The sequence below is a fragment of the Leptosomus discolor genome, chromosome 2, assembly GCF_034619465.1.
Source record: "Leptosomus discolor isolate bLepDis1 chromosome 2, bLepDis1.hap2, whole genome shotgun sequence".
Lineage (NCBI taxonomy): Eukaryota > Metazoa > Chordata > Aves > Leptosomiformes > Leptosomidae > Leptosomus > Leptosomus discolor.
The window spans coordinates 7,480,215-7,501,487 of NC_141392.1; the positions used below are offsets into that span (position 1 = coordinate 7,480,215).

The window sequence follows — 21,273 nt, forward strand, 5'->3', positions numbered from 1 at the left end:
AGTTTAATGTGAATGTTTAGACTTTAAGTGATGCTCTCCCATAGCTGGAGTAAGACTCAGTCCAGCTGAATGTGGGATGGATTTGCCCCAGGGGGTCTAAATGCTGTTTGTACTCTTCTGTCTCCCACAGAGAAGCCCACTTGGGGACTTCTGGCTCACTATGACAAAGGGCCACGTTCCCTACAGAACAAGCACCAATCCACCTCTAAGACACCTCATAAATCCTGTTCGGGTCTTCTTTTCACATAGACTTTGCACCTTCTCGGTAAGTCCTTCTCAAGAAAATATACAGCATATCACACTGTTTTAGCAATCCTTTATTGAAGATAACAAGTTGGTTATGTTCACTGTATTGTATGAAACATCACAATATCATACTGGGAAGGTACTATCAGTACAGGGTTGGACCAGAGCGGACAGTCTGAACAATAAACCATTTTGCATTCTTCATTCCCTATCTTTTAACAACCCCAAAAAAACCAGTAAAGGGACAAATACCTGTTAACATCATCATTTAGAACACTTTAACTTACAAGGCTAAAATCTAATGAATAAATAAAATATACTGTGGCAATAATCCTCTCTAGACCAAAAAAAAATAAAATCAGATACACAGTGAATCAAAATGATTGGGAAAGCCGGCCTTCGGCACCAGTATGAAAGAGCGTGTGGTTTTTACAGACTCACCATGGGGATAAAGTTACAGAAAAATACCATGAATTCCATTTCACACAAAACCAGTTGATGACTGTCATTAGCTTAAAACTACACACAAGGGCAATTACATCCTCGCTGAAACACAGTTTAAACAAATAGGAAAATGTTTACAAGGCATCCACAGCATGTAAATCATGTACAGATGGATACATTCATTGTTTCCCCTCCCCAATAGCTTTTATTTTAGATAAATACTTTACTCTTCCCCGTTTTCAGCATTTACTGGACTCATTACATGCACAACTCAAAGAAGTCAGAAAAAAAGTCAAGGTTATTGCAAAAATAGAATTAAACTAAGAATCTTCAAGTACCTTACATGACAGCCACTCTGTACCATGCCCATTGCTTATAAAATGAAAGGTCATTGAACCCATGAAAATATCTCTAATATTTTCTTAATTTAAAATAGATAATTTTAAGTGTATTTATAGTAATCTCAAAGTGATAATTTGAACTTTGAAAATAATGCAAACAATTAAAAATTATACCCATATTACACAAGACTTCTGTCTGTATCTTAAGCTGAAAAAAATCAAAAAACTATAGAAAACCACATATAGAACAAAAAAATAATCACAATTTACATTATAATAAAGGCAAATTTTCAGCATTTTTTTAAAAAACCTGCAGCTGTGAGAGATGTCAAAGCAAGTCACTACTAACTATAAATTCATCAGTTTGGTTTAAAAGATCTTCTCTAGCAAGAGTTTAAGGGTGTGTTGTACACATGCGTAAAATTCTTACTGTTTTTAGATGCCTAGAATCTTCATATATTATTGCCAAATACACTTATCTTCAAGCAAGCAGTAGGCAACGTATCACAATTTGGACACCGCAGGGAAACCTAACGGTCTGGTAATACAGGTAAAACTGGAAAATTAAAAAAAAAAATAATACACATCTGACAGAGTATTGCCCAATTGAAATTACTTCCAAGCCACAGAGCTGCAAAGCCTTCCAACTCGGTAAAGGGAAATCAGTAACGTCTCAAACAATTACTTGCACTCTCTCACGCTCGTGTGTTGCACGTTTCGTTGAGCCATAGGGTATCTTCAGCGTACACCTACCACCCCACGTGCCTCAGGGACATTGACCGACTGCTGAGAGCATCGCTCCTTCCTTCCTTCTTAGGGCCAGAGTTCTTTACAGATGTAACCAGTGTGCCTGAGGCTGGTAAAAATACTGTAGTACAGGCAATGCTAAGAGTGGCAATATCAGAAAACACAAAAATGAACAAGTGATGGAAAATTCTAATATTTTTCTGCCCATTTCACAAAATGTTGTAAATCCACCAGAATTTTTCCCTTGTATTGAAGAAAACAGATTTAAAAGTTTTTCCCCCTTTCAGAATCAAAAGCATTTTAGTAGATTTGTAAGGCTACCACGGATCTTCTAGATCTCCAGCACCCTACAGGAAAAGAAGAGGAGAAATATTACTACTCACCAACACAAATGAAAACGCTTTGTTGCTCTTTGGATTTCAGTGGCACAATTAAGCAGAATACCAGCATAAGACAGATGACATTTTCCTTTTTTCCATACCTGCTCACTTCCACACACATTCTCTGTTCCTCAGCTTCATGAGGAAATTTGCTTTTATAAAACACAAACCCAGTAAAGCTACTAGAGCATAAAGACAGATTTAAAAACAAGTATTATCTAAAATTGTACTAAATCACAACTATCAACAGATACTACATCTACGCACTACAAGAAACCAAACAACTACAACATACTAAGGAACTCAGCTCTTCAGGTATTCCTGATCTGCAAGAAATTCCCACAGGCTCTTTTTCATTAAGGCAGTGAAATTTGTACCTATTTTGAACAATGATATTTTCGTGCAAGTGTTATATCGTGAACTGACCACTGACACAAGAATACCAGATTTAACTTATTAGCAGACTAGTTACCACCACTGTAAAGTCCCAGTACTATCACTAATCTACCCGAATGCACGTACAAACATGTGCTGTACACCAAAAGGCACAGAAAAGATTTGGTAGAAGGTAAACGTGGGTAGAATAGACAGTTTATTCATTTATATGCCTGATGTTTAACTTGAACCTAAGAAATGCTGCTCAAAGAGAGGAGTACGATGAATGTGCCAAACCCAAAATTACTGAAATATTTGTAGAAACCAAACGAACATCATGAGTTAATATCAGAAGCTATGAAAAGTTTCAAGTCATGTCAGAACAACAGCATTTCAGAGGGAGTTTATTACTTGCTTAAAAAAGTCCATATGCATACAGATATTATTCCACAGCATATTCTTTATTTTCACTTAAACACAAATTCGTAGACTCGACACTAGGTACTAAATCTAAGTACATTTTCATTTCTGGATATATGTTGTGCTACAACCTGGGAAGTAATAATACAGTCATCTAGAAAACTGGTATTTATGATGAACAGTGGATACAATCTAAATTGCAAAAAATCAAACACATTTCATGAAGAATAAGTGACAACCTAAAATGTAATAGCTTTTATAATTCAGTTGTAATATAAACTATACACAATTCAAATATGAACATGCAGTATATGATGCTGGGGAAAAAAAAAGAGTGAAGAATTTGTATAATTCGATTCATTTGCACAAAAGATACAATTAAGATTTAAATTACTTTACAATTAAAAAACATATTCCATCAAAATTATTATTTAAGATTGTACTTAAAAGAAAACGTTTTAAAATTGATTTTTGCATTAGCATGTTGGATTCCTATTGTTGGCATCACAGGATTTAAAAAAAAAATAAATCCGAGATTCAAATGGGAAGTTAACTGCTCACTGCACAAGATAAGATGCAACGACCATAATATACCATAGCAGTTGAACTTCTAAGGAAGAAAGAGCTTCGTATAAACCATCTGTACAAATAACTAAAGTAAAACCAAACAGACTTCTAGGATAGACGTGACAAATGCCGAGATATAAACAACGGAAAATGCGCCAAGCGAAGCATTAAACCCGCGACGTAAAACATTACGCCTGCTCATCGCTCCTCCCGTTCATCCCTGAATCTTCGGCTGAGCTCCGCGCATCAGCAAGGCGGTTCCCAGGTTCTGGGTGGGTGCCTGGTGCGGGGTCACTGGGTCCAGCCCGTATTTCAGTGCCTGAAGTGGACGCTGCAGCCGCTTGAGCCGGGCGCTCTTCCCCCTGCACCTTAGCTAGCCTGTAACTAGTCAGCATCTCTTCCAGGAGGTGGCGGTAGTTCCCCCTATGATTAAGTCTCATTTGCCTGAGCGCTTCCACCAATTTTCCCTGCGTTCCGCTTTCCTCGGCTTCGCCAGGGTCCTTTTTTTAAGATTCAAGACCCCAAAAAAATCAGTAGTTAAACCAGAATATTTTCTAACGACATTTAAAAAGAAAAAAAAACCACAAACAATTTTTTTTTTTCCTGAGAAAACATCAGCTTTGCTCTATTTGAATATAAAGCACCTTATTAGCAACATACACCTTAGAACAACGTCATTCCATGTTCTCCTATTTCATACAACATAACTTAATAAATGACACCTATTAAACCAGCATTTTTAATAATTTCAGTTTACTTTGAGCCAGGCAGCATCAACATGGTACCTCCTCACCATCTTGATTCAAATTGTCTTTTGGTGAATATAGCTGATATTCCCTGCAACTTTGGTCAGGGGTCAGTGAAAAATTTGAAAGTTTAAGCTTCTTTAAGCCACGAGGTCAATATTTTTAATTGTGAATTTCGGCACAGCCAATAGCAACATAGTTCTGTGAAAAACCTACTGAAGAGAATAGGTAACTCTACAGCAGTTTAGTTGAAGCATCACACCAAAACAAACGCTCAGTGGTTTAGGAAACAATCCCTGGTTTCTGCATGCATGATGCTGCCGTAAAAGAAACAAGCAGCTACCTATCAGCACCAGGAGCAGCCAGCTTTGCACAACGTAAGACTATTTTTGGCAGATGTGTGCATTGCCTAGAAAAATTAACGAGCAGAACAGGTATTGAAAGTCAAATCTAAACCTACAGCACAAAACCTGAGTAACCAGTGCTGATTAAGACATTGAGGTCTCCTCTGCAAACCACCTATTTGGCTACAAGCCTTCAGCTGAAAAAACTGGGGGTTTTGACGGATTTGGGTGGGGTTTTTTTCTGCAACAGGCTTGCACGTCTGTTACAGCGCTCTGACACCGACACTAGGTATTTTAACTTTCAAGTACTAAAGCAGTACTGTTACTTTAAGGGAACAGTACATTTTAAATCATTAATATCCAGCAGTTATCAAGCTAGACAAATGGAACTAGCTGCGAGATTTCGCAATACATTGGAGGCAAAATCCAGACTGCCTTTTTCTCATGCTGACCTCATTTGATTGTCATCTAGTCCAAACGCTTCATAAACTACAAGTATTGCAATCACTTATTTACAAGCTTAATAGCAGCATTAAGACACTATCACGGGTTCAGTAAGATTTTGGATGCCGTAATGTTGCTGGAATAGACAGATTATCACAGTCTAAATCAAAAAGGGGACAATTCTACCACACAAATGAACGTCACTGTGTATAATGCTATCCCTCTAAGCTTAACATGTTGCACAGAGTCATACTTCCACTGTGGTTTGCTGGTCTTAGCTCGAGATGTTTGGACTCCCATGTACTCGCATTTCGATATGTGGATAGCTCTTCAAGAGCCCAGTGAGGAGAAGCAAGTCAAGGAGGTAGTTTTAACGTATGAAGTGAGACTGTTTTAGTGTTTCATGAGCACAAAGTCAGTGAAAACTCAGGGCAGCAAGATCAGGCCACAGATTTTGACCAAAAAATACTATTTATCTAGCCAATATTAAACAAGGCAGCATAGCTGAGGAATTCCTGTTTTTAAAAGTTCAGAGAACATCTAAATCCCATAGTTCCTCCATTCCACCAGTTTTGCTCTGAGGTTGACATTAGCAAACGCACACCCTGAACCTCCACACTTCACAATATTCAGATCTTTAAAAATTCTTTTGGCAGACCGAAGCAAACACTTTTGTTCCCATGCAACGCTGAAGAGTAAAAGCAATAAGCAATGTAACAGCAGCCTTGAGACTGCTAAACAATTCAAACGGTAGCAGGAGTGGAAGTAACAGTGCCGTTAGTGTTTGATACTCAAATTCACCCCCTGCTTCGCTTTGCACCCTGTCTGATGGCTGTTTTGTGCTTCCCTCGTCTCCCTCAGCGCTAACAGACAAGAAGCCCCACAGACAACGGCAGGACAGAAACTGCCTCTTTTATACACTGTACACTATGATGCAGGTCTCCCTAACGATGCGCTGCTAGAACATGTCCCTGAAAACTCTGATTATTGTGCAAGTCAGCACTTGTCTTCACGTTCCAATTCAACTTGGTGCTACCGACCATTGAAACACGAGTAAATTTGCGCTAGCTGTATTTAACACGAGCATTCACAATTTCAACACAAGTTCTACTCTGTTAAGTTATGTATATCAAAAGGGCTACTACGTATTAGGGACAGGATTTACAATGTTTAAGGGGGTAAGAAATTTGTCCATTTACATTTGGAAAATTATCTGTAGCGGCCCTTAACGACCTATGATTTAATTTAGCAAAGCGCCAGAATAAAGTATTAGTAAAAGCAAGAGAGAAACATCACTGGTTTCAGACAAGGTATGATTGGTTTCAAACACAGCTTTAAACAAATGCCACTGAAACTATTAACACAGCCACTGTAATTTTAACGTTGTTCCTTGTGTTTAAGGATACCTATACACCCAAGTACCCTAACTGGATAGTAGCCTCTTAGTCTTAGGAACGCCAAAAAAAAAGATCAAAGAGGTAGAGTTAAAGAAAGAGTAATAGTGTAACATGTTAACTAGGACAATGACCCGGTGATATTGTAACATTACAGTGGTAACAACTATTTACCTATGAAGAAGTTCTTTTAAATCCCCTTTAAAGATCTGAAAGCACCAAGCCTCAATACCTAACACATTTCTACGATTTCACTCGCACTTGGTAAAGGCACAAGCCAGCACATTCATAGCACAAGTCCCTCTGCTCAAACACTGGCAACGCTGTTCTTTGTAAGCCCAACGCAGGGCTCTCTCCAGCCCTGCATTACAAAATACTTGTATTCTGCCGAGATGCCTAAAAGAAAAACAACTTAGGACTACTATACCTTGAAGCCACAGTAGTGATCTCTGAATATTGCTGTAGTGAGGATCCTTTCAATCCTCAGTGTCTCACTCTACACAACATCTCCTTCACATTAAGGATTCTTAGAAAACACACATGTGAAGAACTGGAAGAAGTTACTCCACAATCACGAGCTTGGATGACAAAAAAGAATTCTAAGCTCAACACTAACTGAAATCTTTACAGTGCTGAGTAAAAACAAAGGTAATCTAGGAAAAGATATCACCTTGGGTTTGATTTATATACTTTCTAAGAACTTATTTGCAAAGCTATAATAATCCAATTCACAGTAACTCAGGGCAACTAGTTTAAATTGTTCAACGCTAAAAAGAATACTTTTTAGAAGGAATCATATTCTCAACTGCAGAAGTTAATCTGGTTGGTTTGGGTGGTTGGTTTGGGGATTTCTGGTGGGGTTTAAAAAAATTTTTACTCACGTGCATTATTTTAGCAATTAATTACATTATTATTTTGTCAAGGTAAAACGGAACAACGGTTCTATAGCCTTACACAATATAAAACCATCAGCTGAAGGCGACTGCCACAGGCAGACTTTCCAGTTAGTAGCAGCAGCATCCTGCACTATGCCCACGCTCTAACAGACACGTGTACACCGTTAGCTACACACAGGGAAAGATTCCCAAGTGCAAGTCAGCGCACCCTCCTGCTCTGCAGGCTCAGCACCTGTGTCTGCAGCTCACACCTTTTTGTGTTTAAACAGGGCGTTATTAGTTCGATTCTGGTCTCGCCTGGAAATGTCATCGTTGGGATGTACTGTATGTTTCCTTCCTACCTTTGCTTCCTGTTTAAATGCGAGATGTGTGGCAACATTATCGCAGCGTGCAGACGTTGCGGAGAGTCTGATGTTGAGTAACTGAACAGCTTCCTTCCCTTCTACCCGCCCTCCCCCATGCACGAGAGTATTCAGTTCAAAAGACTACGAGATCACCACATATATACTTGGAACTGAGTAAGACTATCAAGGAAGTCATGCTTTCATCACCTCAGATACGAGGCCCACTAAATTCATTTCGTTCAAGGATAGTTAAGTAACAATTCCTGCTCGCTGGGAAAGCACAAACAGGAATTGCATCCTTCACCCAGTAGCACAACCTCCTCTCAAACTGCTCTGGGTCAGAATCACTTTGGATAGAAAGAAAAAAAAATAAAAAGGTACTGACTGGCAAATGACATCTTACCACAAGATCAAACTAATATTTAAGCCAGTGTATTTAAAACACATCATCCAACTTGTTATCAAGATTTGCACTAAATACCAACAGAAAGGTAAAGTTTACAAAGTCGACTGGAGTGTGCTGCTCACATTTCATATTAAAGAAGGAGGACTCAAAACAACTATCCAGGGATTCTAGCGGCAATAGAGGTCAAACCTATTAATGGTAATAAAGGTTAAAACTACATTCTTTTATGAGTAACTTGCATATTGAGTTCAGTTACTTTGTTTTATTAAGTTATAATGGATGATGTACAAAAACTTGTGCAAGTAGCCAATACACAAAAGGATGCTGTACTGTAGGTAAGGACTTTTAGCAAGCTTGCACGGCTATTGAAAAGTAAATTTGGACTTGGAAAAGATGCATCATAACTGCAACTATGCCATATGATATTTCTAGAAAGTTACCATTGGACAAACGTTTTTAAAAACACCACCAACTTGTAAAACCTATGCTGTAATCTTCAAATAAACCACTTTCACTAATAACTTTACTTCAAAAGTAGGAACAAAGTTATGGCTAAATATGAAAAGTAGTAGCAGTCTGACAGAGGTGCAGAGTTTCCTGAAGTACTAAAGAAGCTGAAAAGAGGAAAACTGTCTAGCTTGTTTTGCGGTACTGTTGCACAATTTGTTGACAGTTAAATGAAAAAAAATACCACTTTCAAACTAAAAAAGGAACAAATCCTAAAAAAATAAAGTTTGAGATTTCTTCTCTATTTGTACCCTACAGAACAGTGGCCCCTTCCACCTACATAAGCTTTCTAACCTAAGAGAAAAAACCAAATATAGGTAGGCAAGAGAAGATGACAGTGGGAAAAAAGTCATTGCAGAGACTGCATTCAGGACCTCAAGGCACAGAGCTGATAATTTCTAAGTATTTAAAAAAAAGCTGACATCTCCCCAGCACCATCCATGGTAGTGACCACCTGACTGAGGACCTTGTAGCCATCTCAGAAGACTATGATGAATTATTTACTAGAAGATGAGTGGTACCTTCACAGCTCAGTTCACATAAACTGCACAGGATATGACAACATGTACAAGCAGTGCTGTTTTTTATCAGTTCTTCAGTTTTCCAAAGATGTTTTTTTTTTAAACAGATTTAACCACAACCGACATGAAGACCAGTTATTACTCTTTACACTAATATCAAGGACCACCTAATAATCAGGTTCAAACTTACAGTAAACCATATTCCAACATACTATTTAAAATTCAACTGATAAGGAACTGGGCAGAACAATGTAAGCCATTTTAGAAATCAGAACTGAGGTAAACTAGAAATCACTTTGCACTTTGACTACTGCACAGCGGCTACACAGACAGCGTAAACTCTACAGTAGTCAATATTAGTCTCGGTATCTTTTACATTCAGTGTACCAAGGTCTTCCACACTTAGAGAAGACAATAGGAACTGCTAGATTCCTGGACAGCAGATATAAGAGCTAGTTAAGTAATGAATATGCTGACTGTAATTTTTGACAATAATAAACTATGATTTAGAAAAATCCTGTGTTATTGCCTCACAAGTTTGACTGAAAAAGCAGTAGTCAATTAAATGCTTTTAAAAGTCTTTCAGAATTGGGTGTCAGTTCGCTGCCTTTTTGAGGATGAAGTTCTGTATCAGATCCATCCAAAACAAGGTCAAAATGAACTGTATGCTACAATACATATTTTGTGTTTATAATATTTTATTAGCAGTGATGTACATTTTTACTTAATGTATGACACTACTTTGACATTCTCATTAACAAAGAGGTGTAGCAATCAAATTGGGAACTTACCCCCTCATTCTCTCTGTGTGGATTCAGCCTACTATACACAGCTTCAATAATATTACGCCTAGAAAGAGAAGTTTAAAAAAATTAAGCACAAAGGACTTCAAAACATTGAGAACTTAAAAGAGTTTGAGCACAGTAATAATTTCAAGTGTTTAAGATGTTTTGCCTTTAACCTGCCTCTTAAAGACAAAGCCCACTCTCAGTGTCTTTACTCACTTTCAATATGATGTCTGGGGATCTAGCAGTAAGTCAGGATTCGTAAAGACTAAGCAAGACAAAACATTGTCTTACCTTACCCTCCCCATGGTCTACCTCTTCACATCTTCAGAACTTCCAGCTGCATAGTCAGATTTTGCCAAGAGTAACATTTAAATTTATATTTCGCTTATTACAACAAAATTGTCGAGGTTGCTGGTTTTCTTGCCTTATTTCTGGATGTGGAACTTGAAGACAGCTGGGCTTTTCCCCATGTTTATCACATATTTATGTACAGAGGTTACTACTTGCCTACGAACTTTTGAAGTGTGGTACCCAGAGCATACAACCTCTGAGATGTGTTGTCTAGTGTCTATTCACACCATAGAAATTAAAACCCAAATGCTACTAGCTAGACTTTTTTCTGGCAGTGCTATATAAGGCCACACCTTCACAGGCAGGCAAACCAAGCACAAAAAGCTTCTCAAAAAATAAAACCCAAAGTATGAACAAACTTCTGAAAGGAAAAAGCTTATGTCCCTACATCTTCAGATCATAGTAAGAACTGGGAAACGTTCAGATGAGTATAATAAACATGATCAAAGTTACTGACAGCTTCCACAAAAAAGAAATGCTACATGAACAAAGACTCAAGTCTGGAAGTGACCAAGATCTATAAAAATGATGACTTACAGAATGCAAATAAGCACCGACTGTTGACTCTTCCAAAGAGCACAAGGGCATCAGATGAAGACAGCAGCAAATGTCTCAAAAATACACAGTGATGGCTTTTGATGCAACAGAACTTTCTCCCTAGGATACTGAGGATGCTAAAAGTTTGATGAGGATCCTTCTGAACTTATTTAACTTCATGGAAGAGAAGTTCTAAGTCATTAAGTACATAAACTACCTCAAGATCATGAAGCACCTCAGCTGTAAGAAGCTGAAAACCAAAATAATAACGACTGGGGCAGTATTTTACATATTTTTCCTAGTTTTATATTCTTCCCTAGGCATCTACTTTCAGCTATCCTGTGGACAGGACACAGCTAGAACGATCCTTGCTCTGATCTAGTACGACGAGGTTCTTATGTTCACACCATGGAAGCAAAAGCACATTCAGAAGTGTTCAGTTGTTGAATGGAACGTTGCAAGTATGTTCACTTCTGAGACAAAGCAGTAAATCAGGTGATCTCAGTATCTAGTGTCCAGCATCAGAATGTATTTTTCCAGTCATGATCCAGCATTTACAACCATACCTACTAAATGCTCAGCACTCTGGGAGATGACAGTGCATCGACTCTGAGGATGACCACTAACCTACAACACTGAAAAGTCATAGCGCTGTCATGTGTTCAGAAGCAATATATGTCAATGATGAAATGAGCATCTATCTAGACAAACCACACCAAGACAAGCAGAAGGCAGGCACAACAGATACACCTGACAAGTCAAAGCCTCAAGACACTGGTATATATGCAATTTATGCCTGTTCACACACAAAGGTTTTGGGCTGTGTCTGAACGAGCTCCAGGAAAGAAGTTCAGAATTACACTGATAGTGACACTTTCAAAAATTATGTCCAACACGGAAAGTCCACTGAAGAACTTCTCCAAGGGCACATCAGATAAAGTCAATGCTTTAAGAAGAAATCTAGAAGGGCTGCATGGCTGAACTAGTATGGGATCCACCAGCACTGATGGAAGATTTTCCTAAGGAAAGCAGCGGAGTCTTTTTGCAGATGATATAGGAAAGAGTTCTCTCCATTTAGTGATGGTGGAACAGCAGAATTCTGACCAAATGTCTGTACTATGACAGCAATATAGCAAAAAAAACCTAGACAGTCCAAGAAAGGCTGTCAGAGGCAGCCATTTAAATCAGACTTAAAACTCAGGCCCTTGGCAATTTTCCTATCTTTCCAATGCACTTTTCTTTCTTGAAGCAGCTTATTTCTCCATACTTTCCTGTGAGAGGAAAAGTCAGGAGCAAGATGTTGAGTGGAAGTACTAACGCCCAAGTGACACGGTGACTCAGGACTTCTGTTTTCTTCAACAACAAACGACCATTCTTATGGCGGCATTTGAAGTTACAGGGGGAGCCGAGTCAAGCCAGAAGCCAGTCTTTGTTGAGTAAGATTTTAAAGGATAAAACACAATCATCAAGTGACCACAGTGGAGTCAACACCTTCAGATCTTCTGTCTCAAAGAATGAGCCAGTAGGGGCTTCTACACAAGTGAGATGCTTGAAGGAAGTGCATAATGCCAGTAGAAGTGGGGCTACTTCAGAGGTTCCTACAGCTTGCAAAGACACTCTAGTCAAGGTAACATCACATGGCATTTCTCTAGCTCAGACATACTGAAAACCAGGAGCAACTATAACTGGTGGGAAAACCAAGGGTGTGAGCCACAGACCAGCTCTTTCTGCAACCAGTGAGCCAGGTCTTGGAGTTCAATCAGAAGGAGAAAGTGTGAATTCTTCATGTCCTGGTAATATGACAGGATAAGGATCTCTTGTTAGGACAAAAGTTTTAAGTCACACAGTATGTAATTTTGGGTAGTGTAGTCGTAATTTTTAAAAATCATCCGTTCAAGAACTCAATCCTGCAAGTAAACTAGTTACATGACCGCCTGTCTTTGTCCTAAGTTTGAAGGCCAAGAAAGAGTTACTCGATACCGTACGGTATTCTCTTAAAAGAAGCTGCAGCTACACCCACCAAAGTCAGTTTTCTGTAAAACAGGATTTCAGAAGCCAAAAAGGAGAGAAAGGCATCAAAAAGCAAATTCTGAACCTAAGCCCATTAAAAATGTAACCTGGTTCACAATAAAACAGAATTTATATGCAAAGATTTCAGAATAATGAAGCAGTATGTGATGCAGTTATTAAGCAAAACAACAAAACACACCAAGTCACTCAGCAGTTGGGAGGCACTAAGAAGAACAGGCACATGACAACTCTGAAAGCCTGGAATGCACACAAGTGGAAAAAAAGCCCCAGAACGTACAGGTGCTTTCAAGGCTAGGAAAAAACAATCATGGCAAACGGTGCTCATTAGTAAGTACACACAATGAAAACAGGTGTATACACAAACGCTCAGAGGACAGGACTCCACATTTTGAAAAATACAAAGATTCTAGAAACAACATGATCTATGCCAGGGAGCAACAATGGGTCCCACTGTTTGGGGAATTCTAGACTAACAATTGTTTATGCAATCCTAAACTCTGTTCATTAAATTCCTTAAGTTATAGGTTGTTAGAACATCACCATTAGCCTACCCCAGAAAACCAACGTAATTTCTGAATGCTCACTCCAATTAAGCTTTAAAATGCATAACACAGTTCAATATTCTTGCTTAGCTAACATTCAGTTTTGAGACTAAACAAAGAAAAACAGTCATGGAACCATAGAACGGTCTGGGTTGGAAGGGACCTTGAAGACCATCTAGTTCCAACCCCCCCACCATGGGCAGGGACACTTTCCACTAGACCAGGTTGCTCCAAGCCCCATCCAACCTGGCCTTCAACACTGCCAGGGAGGGGGCAGCCACAGCTTCTCTGCCCAAATTTTCTTATGAGAACATTTGCTGAGCAAACCAGCATTGACCCAAACTTATAATGGACACTAGGTAGTAAGAGGGAACATGACATCAGGAAAACTGAGCTAGTATTTTGATGTTCTGGTTACATTATTGATAGTTCTTAACAAGTGTAAAAGCAGTAAAAAGCCAAGAATCATTTTTTTAGTTTTTCTTTTAAAATGGCCATATGGAAATAGTAAGCTAGTATGTTATGTACCAGAATATGATCAATATGTTTCTTCTTACCGTTCTGGAATGGAAACAGTGACACAAATGTTTATGTAGTACAACAGGCAAACTACCTTAAAATATAAAACCCCCCCAACTTTTTTCTTTGAGTATAGCTGTTACAATAAGCAGGCTTTAAAACATTTAAACAAAAGAATGTTTCAGTGAACTAAACAGTTCAAAAACTCCAGTACTGTACTCACTTGCCAGCTAGACCACCTCCTGGTGGTAAATTAGGGATATTCTCCGCAGTTAAAATACGAATAACATGAGCAAGATCAGGCATTCCTTCTTCACCCGATTTTTCCATAATTTCTAATTCAAAAACAGAAGAAGTCCTTAGATTACTGAATTAATACCACCCATTCCTTAAGACACTAAAATACAAGATATTACCACTTTTTAAACAGAGACATTACAACCAAGTTACAGGTAAACAGGAAAACATGGGGGTTTTTGGGGGTTTTTTTTGTTTGTTTTGGTTTGGTTTGGTTTTTTACACTTTCGGTAAACAGTCTTTGCATGGTGGAACAGAGCTATTCAAACCCACAGCCTGCCTTTCCATCATGGTTCTAGCCAGGCCTCCTCAGAGAAACAGACTGTGAACCGGATGAAATATCCAGGAGACAGCAGCCTGTTCTCTTTCAAACAGACAACAGCTGGGAGTCTGTTTCAGTCACCTTCCCATTGCACCGCAACACGCACTCAGAAGTTCGATGCCATAAAATTCCCAGGAATTCAGTCATACTTCATTGAGTAACACCTTGAGTGCTCAAAGGCCTGGACCTCCAGTGCATGTACACCAAGACCATCACGCAATGAAGGTCATAGATAATGGCCCATTACTGCTCAAGTGGCCAAAACAGAATATAGAACCGACAATGAAAAATTAATAACATGGTTTTCCATTTCCAAAATAGAAATATCACTCAAGCCCAGTGCTAGTAAGCTCTTCTGCCCTGGGAAAGAACTGCCTAAACTGAAGTAAATCTTCACAAGTTTATTCATCAAAGCTGCTGTAAGGGGAACACGTAAGAGCTGTGTACACACAGGCACAACACTACCAGCTTCCAGTCAGTCTCCAGTCATTCAACTATCACCATGGCAGAAAAGGTTTCATTAAGTTATCTACAAATTGTAGTTGTATGCATGTGTCATAGTTTTAAGAAAGACCTTTTTTTCTGAAAATCAGCTAAAGGAATAGAGCGCCATTTCCTGTAGACATTGTTCTAGACAAAAATTCTCATAAGAATTAACAAGAGCGAATCCTCTCAAATATCATCCTAAAAAAAAACCTTCAGTCAGTCTGTATCTTGGCTACTAGCCAAAGAAAAACAAATCACTTGCATTTCTTAAAACCAATTATATTCTGGATGCCCGATTTGGAGCCCGCAACTAAACCCAGAAGCAGCTACAATTCGAGTTCCTGAAGTTAGAGAAAAGCACATCACCTACGTACTTTAAACACCACATCCCAAGTTTCCTGGTATTAATGCCTATCACCTATCTAGAAAGCAAGTGATATGCAGGCTTCTCTCAGGACTACTAAAAACAACCCAGTGCTTGTGAGGCACTCGCTCACTCTGTATCATGGACATGTGCAGGAAAGCTCCCCAAAAGCAATTCTACTTTTAGAACAGCTTTACTACCCTGTAACAAACAAGGCACTGTGCTTCCAAGTCCCAATTTTAAGTCAGCACCATGCAATTTCTGCAATGAGTAAGCTAGGTATACTACTACCAGAAGTCATTAAACATTATTTCATGAAACTTTATGTATAGTATCATACACCTGACCATTAAGAATGAATCACAGCTAGCAAAGGAAATGACAGCTGAATATGCAGGCTTGAATCTTCAGATTTTGACCACTCCTTCCATAACACATTCACACAAACCAGCCGCAAGTCCTCTTATACATTGCATCCTTCTGTGCAGTTCTACCTAGTTAGAGGTAGACTGTGCCACTATAATAGATTTTTGTTGAGTCACATCTGACAGGAAACATATTTTATGCATACACTGCTTTTTATAATAAGAGCACATCTGGTTCTGCACATACTAAAAGCAGACAAATAGCAAGAATTCATAAGAAGAAAGGCTACAGAAGTAAGCAATTACTAAATATTAATGCAAGCATAAGATTTTTATATCATCTTAAAAGGGAATTAAAGCAATCACATCTAAGGACTGCTGTATATTTCTTGGTACTTCAAGCTTTCCCTTTATGCCATATAACCACTTCTCAGCGAGTGCTGTGCTGAACCACGAGCATCTTCTCTCCATTTCTAGAAAGTGCCAAATCAGGAATTCTGGTGGAACTGACTGTCTCTTTTCTTTTCCTGATATTAGGGTGAATGATTTCATCCAGAACATGTCCCCTCTCCAAAAAAAAAGAAAGCTTCCTAATAGAAGATCCGAGAATAAAGCAAATGACCAAGCATGACCTTTTTTCATTACACATCAGTTAGCAGATACACACTGTGGATTTGTTTGACAAAGGCCACTAGAGAAAGAAACCCAATGCTTTCAGAAACAGATTTATAGGCATTTACAATGTTTTCACCTCCATCTCTCTGATGTTAAGAATAACCATGCAACTAAACCTTTTCCCCTGAATGTGCAAAACATGACTGCAGAAACTTTTATATTTGCATTGCTAATATAATTCAGACACTTAAAGAATCATTTCCTGACATTATCATATATGCAAGTCCATGGAAGTCTACTACAATGTCCTCTATTTTACTCCTAAAACATTTTTCACTAGAAGCCTAACACCTCAGATAAGCATTTTGAAAACTTAGACAAAATTTTCTTTCAATTTTATGTAATGCAAGTCCCCAATCAGACAGCATTACAAGTTTTCTATGTTCCAGCACCTCCTTTGATTTCCAGCTCAAGATTGACAGATCAGTTTTATACCCAGTATATATTCCACATACGTACAATGCACCATCCAACTCACTGTATTAACTGAGTAGTCATCTACTATTAAGACTGTTTAAGCCTACATAGAACAACGTGCCCCTATTTATGATTTGGGGGATTAGTGTGTTTTGGGGGTTTTGTTTGTTTGGTTGGTTTTTTTTAACAGCATGTCTGATACACCCTTTCAAATAAACTGAAACATAACAAAGAATTGAAATTGCTTCTGTGCCTACTTTTATCTTCCTGTGACCAAACTTCAGATCTCTAAAAAGCAGAGAAAAACAGATGTCCTGGTTTTGGCTGGGATAGAGTTAATGTTCTTCCTAGTAGCTGCTTCAGTGCTGTGTTTTGGATTTAGTGTGAGAACAATGTTGGTAACTCACTGATGTTTTAGTTGTTGCTGAGCAGTGCTTACGCTAAGTCAGGGACTTTTCAGATTCTCCTACTGCCTTGCCAGAGAGGAGGCTGGGGGTGCACAAGAAGCTGGGAGGGGACACAGCCAGGACACCTGACCCCAACTGGCCAAAGGGATATTCCATACCATAGGATGTCATGTTGAACGATAAAACTGGGGAAGCTGGCCAGGGGGTGGTGGCCCGCTGCTCAGGGACTAGCTGGGCATCTGTCGGCAGGTAGTGAGCAATTGCATTGTGCATCACTTGTCTTAAATATTCTTTTATCATTATTGTTTTCCCCTCCCTTTTCTATCTTATTAACCTGTCTTTATCTCAACGCACAAGTTTTACCTTTTGTTTTTCCAGTCCTGCCCCCATCCCACTGCAGGGGAGCGAGTGAAGAGCTGTGTGGTGTTTAGCTGCCTGCCAGGTTAAACCCCAACAACAGAGAACAGAAAGTAGCATTTGAAAGCAGCAGTAAGACAGGACTGACCTCACATACCTTAACTCCTGCCCAACACACCTGCATTACTTTGGAACCTAACCAACTGAGTGACTCAAACCAGAAGCACGGCTGTGCTCACCGCCATAAGTGACTCCATCACAAGCTACTGACTACAACCTCCTAAGTATTTCGGAGTACTGTTGAACTGGCAGCTCTGGAATGCAGTTATACACATTCTGTCATCCTCAGGGCCCAAACTAGCAAAAGAGCTTTGGTATACGAAGTCCTTCCACTGGAGATCTCTGTAAACCATCATTTGCTGAGTTTGTTTTTTTAATAACTCTGTTATTGGTATTAAAACAATAATTCCCTTAACTCTAGAAAGATCTTACGAACTACTAACTCAACTCATTGTACAAATATGCAGGATCTCAGCATTCTACTTAGGATGTACAAAGACAGACTACATTATATGTAGAAGTATTAAATTGCTTTTGAACACAGTTTTTAACTTTTTTTTTTAAAACAAACAAAACCATGCATCAAACAATGCCTTTCTCTCCAAGCCAGAGTTTAAAACGCTCAAGCATAGCAGTGAAAACACCCTGTTGTATAAAAGCTTTGACATGTTAGTCCAGTTGGCTTGAAATTTAAGGTCCACAACAAAAAGATATTCCATGTCGAAGAGTGTACACTCACCAAGAACAAATACCACTGATCAAACTAAAATTGTTTCAGAAATACCAAAAGGATTTTGCACTAAGTTCCAATGTTGTCTCGATTTAAATTAGTCACTTACTGAAAGATGAGAGTATCTAAGAGAACTCATGGCTTGTGTGTTTGCCACCTCCATCTTTCCAGCTTAGTAATTCTAAGACAAGTTGATTTTTTTCCAGAAAGTTTGCTATTGTCTATCAAGCAACTGCACATCACTTGTGAGCTGTTAATTCTTTAACAGATAAAGAAACATTGTTGTCCATGGTAAATTATTGTGTGCAAAGTCAATTATTTACCTTTTGAAGGGAACAGCCATCTAGTCTGGTATTTTAAACATCAGTAAATCTGCTACAGATTCTCACTACATACAATCACTTGCTGTAACTGAATGTATCAGACCACATTCAGAGCTTCAGAACACATCAGAACTACAAATAAATTATAACAAATACACTTCCCTGAAGACTATCCTAAGGTGTAAAACTATATTTAGAATACATCTAAAGAAATACAACTTCAGTCTTTTGAAAATATCTCGAACAGACAATCAAATCCATATTATCAACTTCAAAACTTATCTACGAGGCTTTAAGTTTTTAGAATTAAAGGCAGTTTAAACCTTTCAGGCACAGGTCTTTTATGCATTGTTTTCCAGACTACACTCAGTCTAAAGATGAATGCAAAATTGATTATGGCAGTTGTCCTTTCCTGGTCAAAAAGATGTTCCCACCTTCCAAAACTTTTCTTTACTACTCTAACACTTGAGAAAATACTCTTCTCCCCACTTTTTGTTTTTTCCTTCTATGAAGTTAAAAGTATTTCTGCTCACTACTTAAACCTTCAAATCAGACTACTTTTTTAAAAAGAATCTAACATTTTTCCAAATAATTCTCACCATGCTGCTTAGTGGTTTGAAACATTGTTAAAGCTTTTCTGTGTCATTTCCAAACCAATACTACAAGGCACAACAAACATAAGGTAAAAATGCCATCTAACAACTTTTTTTTTTTTAAATTAAGGAGACTGTGTCAAAATGACAATTTTGTAGAATTTACTATGAATGCAAAAATTTGTTAGAAGACAGGTAAATATTTCAAGTTCTTCTGAAGTTCGTTTCCTTTATTTTCTCCACTTCTTGACACAATTTCCTCAAATATGCTCTCATTCCTTGCTAAATACTTGACATTTAAAGGTCTTACACTCTGTCCCATTAGCAGAACACAGAATGACACAGGGAACTCATGCAGAAAAATAACAAGAAGAGCTGAAGCAACAGAAGTCCAAGCTTTGAAGCAGCCCATTTCCCTGAAGCACTTAAGCTTAGCAATCATTTTGAGTTCTATTCGGAATGGCTCTGCATCATCAGCTCAGACTACAAACTCTCCACTTGTTTTTCATTCGTGTACTATTTGTTAAATATACAATATAGCTAAAATACATTTCCACTAAGAAGTTATTTTGATAAAGTTGTAACTCAGTTATGCTTCAACACTGCATTGTTACTAGCAAACAGTGCCTCTTACATCATTCTCAGTTAATCCAGTCACATTGATCAGAAGTTATCTGACATGTTTTCTATTAATATAAACATTCACTTATGAAAGCAATAACATACACTGCAGTTCCATACACTTTTCACCCACTTGCTAATTGAGAGAGGAGCCACCAAGAAGCTGGGAATACTAACCAGTAACCACTGCTGTCAGTGAAGGTAACTGCTCCTGGCTCTCTCCCAGAGCCTATTAACAGCCCATGTGCTCTACTTGGACATAGGCAGATAATAAGCATTTATCTTAACTAGTGTCATCTAGGAAGCCTGGGATGTAAGCCAAGTTCTGAGAAACATGCCTAAAGTTAGCATTTGAAGTGACCATTAGCTCTCTCTAATCTCAACAGAAACTACAAATATGCAAGCCATTTCAATTTAGGTCCCATTTAAACAAGAGGGAAAGACACCACACAACAACAGCGCATTCAGAGATAACTTGTACTGTGGCCTGAAGGCCTTCCAAGATATATATTTAAAAATTAGGGGTTTTTACATCAACTATCTAGATTACCGGGACACTGACGCAAACAAAAAAATTTCTAAGTTTACCTCATTTGCGTTGAGTGCAATTAAAAAAAGGAATCCAGACAAAGAACATGGGTATTTTCACAGCTGTTCTACATAAATGAAAAACTAAATGATAAAATATCCACAGTAATCATCATTTCTAGCATTAAAGTAAGTTTGAGAATTTTTGATACTAAAGCAGCGAACGTAACAGTTGTTCATAACAACCAGGTTACAGTGGCAGCGTGTACACCTCCATGCCACTGTTGCATCTTACACAGAAGTGGTGCTAAGAAAAGTTATGAATGCTTAGCTGTGGGATTTTTGCTGTTGTAAAGGTTCAGAAGATTCCTGATCTCCTTGGATCTACATATTACTTCCCATTTATACCTAGTGCTACTTATTTGGATATGAACGACTTTCTAATAAAAGCACGTCCCACCAGTCCTTCCAGTATTTGTTACAGCACGTTAAAAAGCCAGTAGGTGCCTCAGATATTCAAGTAACCAAAACGAACAAGAAAAACAGAAGTGGCATCTATCTACTATGTGATGGTGCTGAGGTCCTGTATTAGTAATTCTCATCTAATAGTCATAAGAAAGGAAATGAAGTATTTTTACCTCTCCAAATTATACACACCATCCTTGGGTGCCTGGAAGGTTTCCAGATCCATGTTAAGACAATTTGGTGAGTCACACCTATCATAAAAAATGCTCAAGGTCACACAGTCAGTGGCCAGAGCTATGGTTTATGTCATTGAGACCTGGTTACAGCCTCAAGATGGTGGCTACATGTTGGTCTGACCTGCAAAGTTCCAAAC

The 21,273-nt window shown here is 38.4% G+C and overlaps 1 protein-coding gene across 4 annotated transcripts in view; it reads right to left on the reverse strand.

The window, feature by feature from the left end:
- Positions 1-296: 296 nt before the first annotated feature.
- PPM1B (protein phosphatase, Mg2+/Mn2+ dependent 1B) overlaps positions 297-21,273 on the reverse strand; it is a 65,103-nt gene continuing 44,126 nt past the window's right edge. For 2 of the 4 annotated variants that reach the window (XM_086461859.1, XM_086461860.1), the window contains exons 5-7: positions 14,114-14,225; positions 9,914-9,971; positions 3,389-4,020 (exon numbers count right to left, since the gene is read on the reverse strand). In XM_086461859.1, coding sequence (XP_086317985.1) covers positions 3,709-4,020; positions 9,914-9,971; positions 14,114-14,225 — 482 coding nt within the window. In that variant the 3' untranslated portion in view covers positions 3,389-3,708. Of the gene's footprint in view, positions 2,126-3,388; positions 4,021-9,913; positions 9,972-14,113; positions 14,226-21,273 lie in introns of those variants that run through there. The other 2 variants (XM_086461861.1, XM_086461862.1) reach the window with 2 other exon arrangements.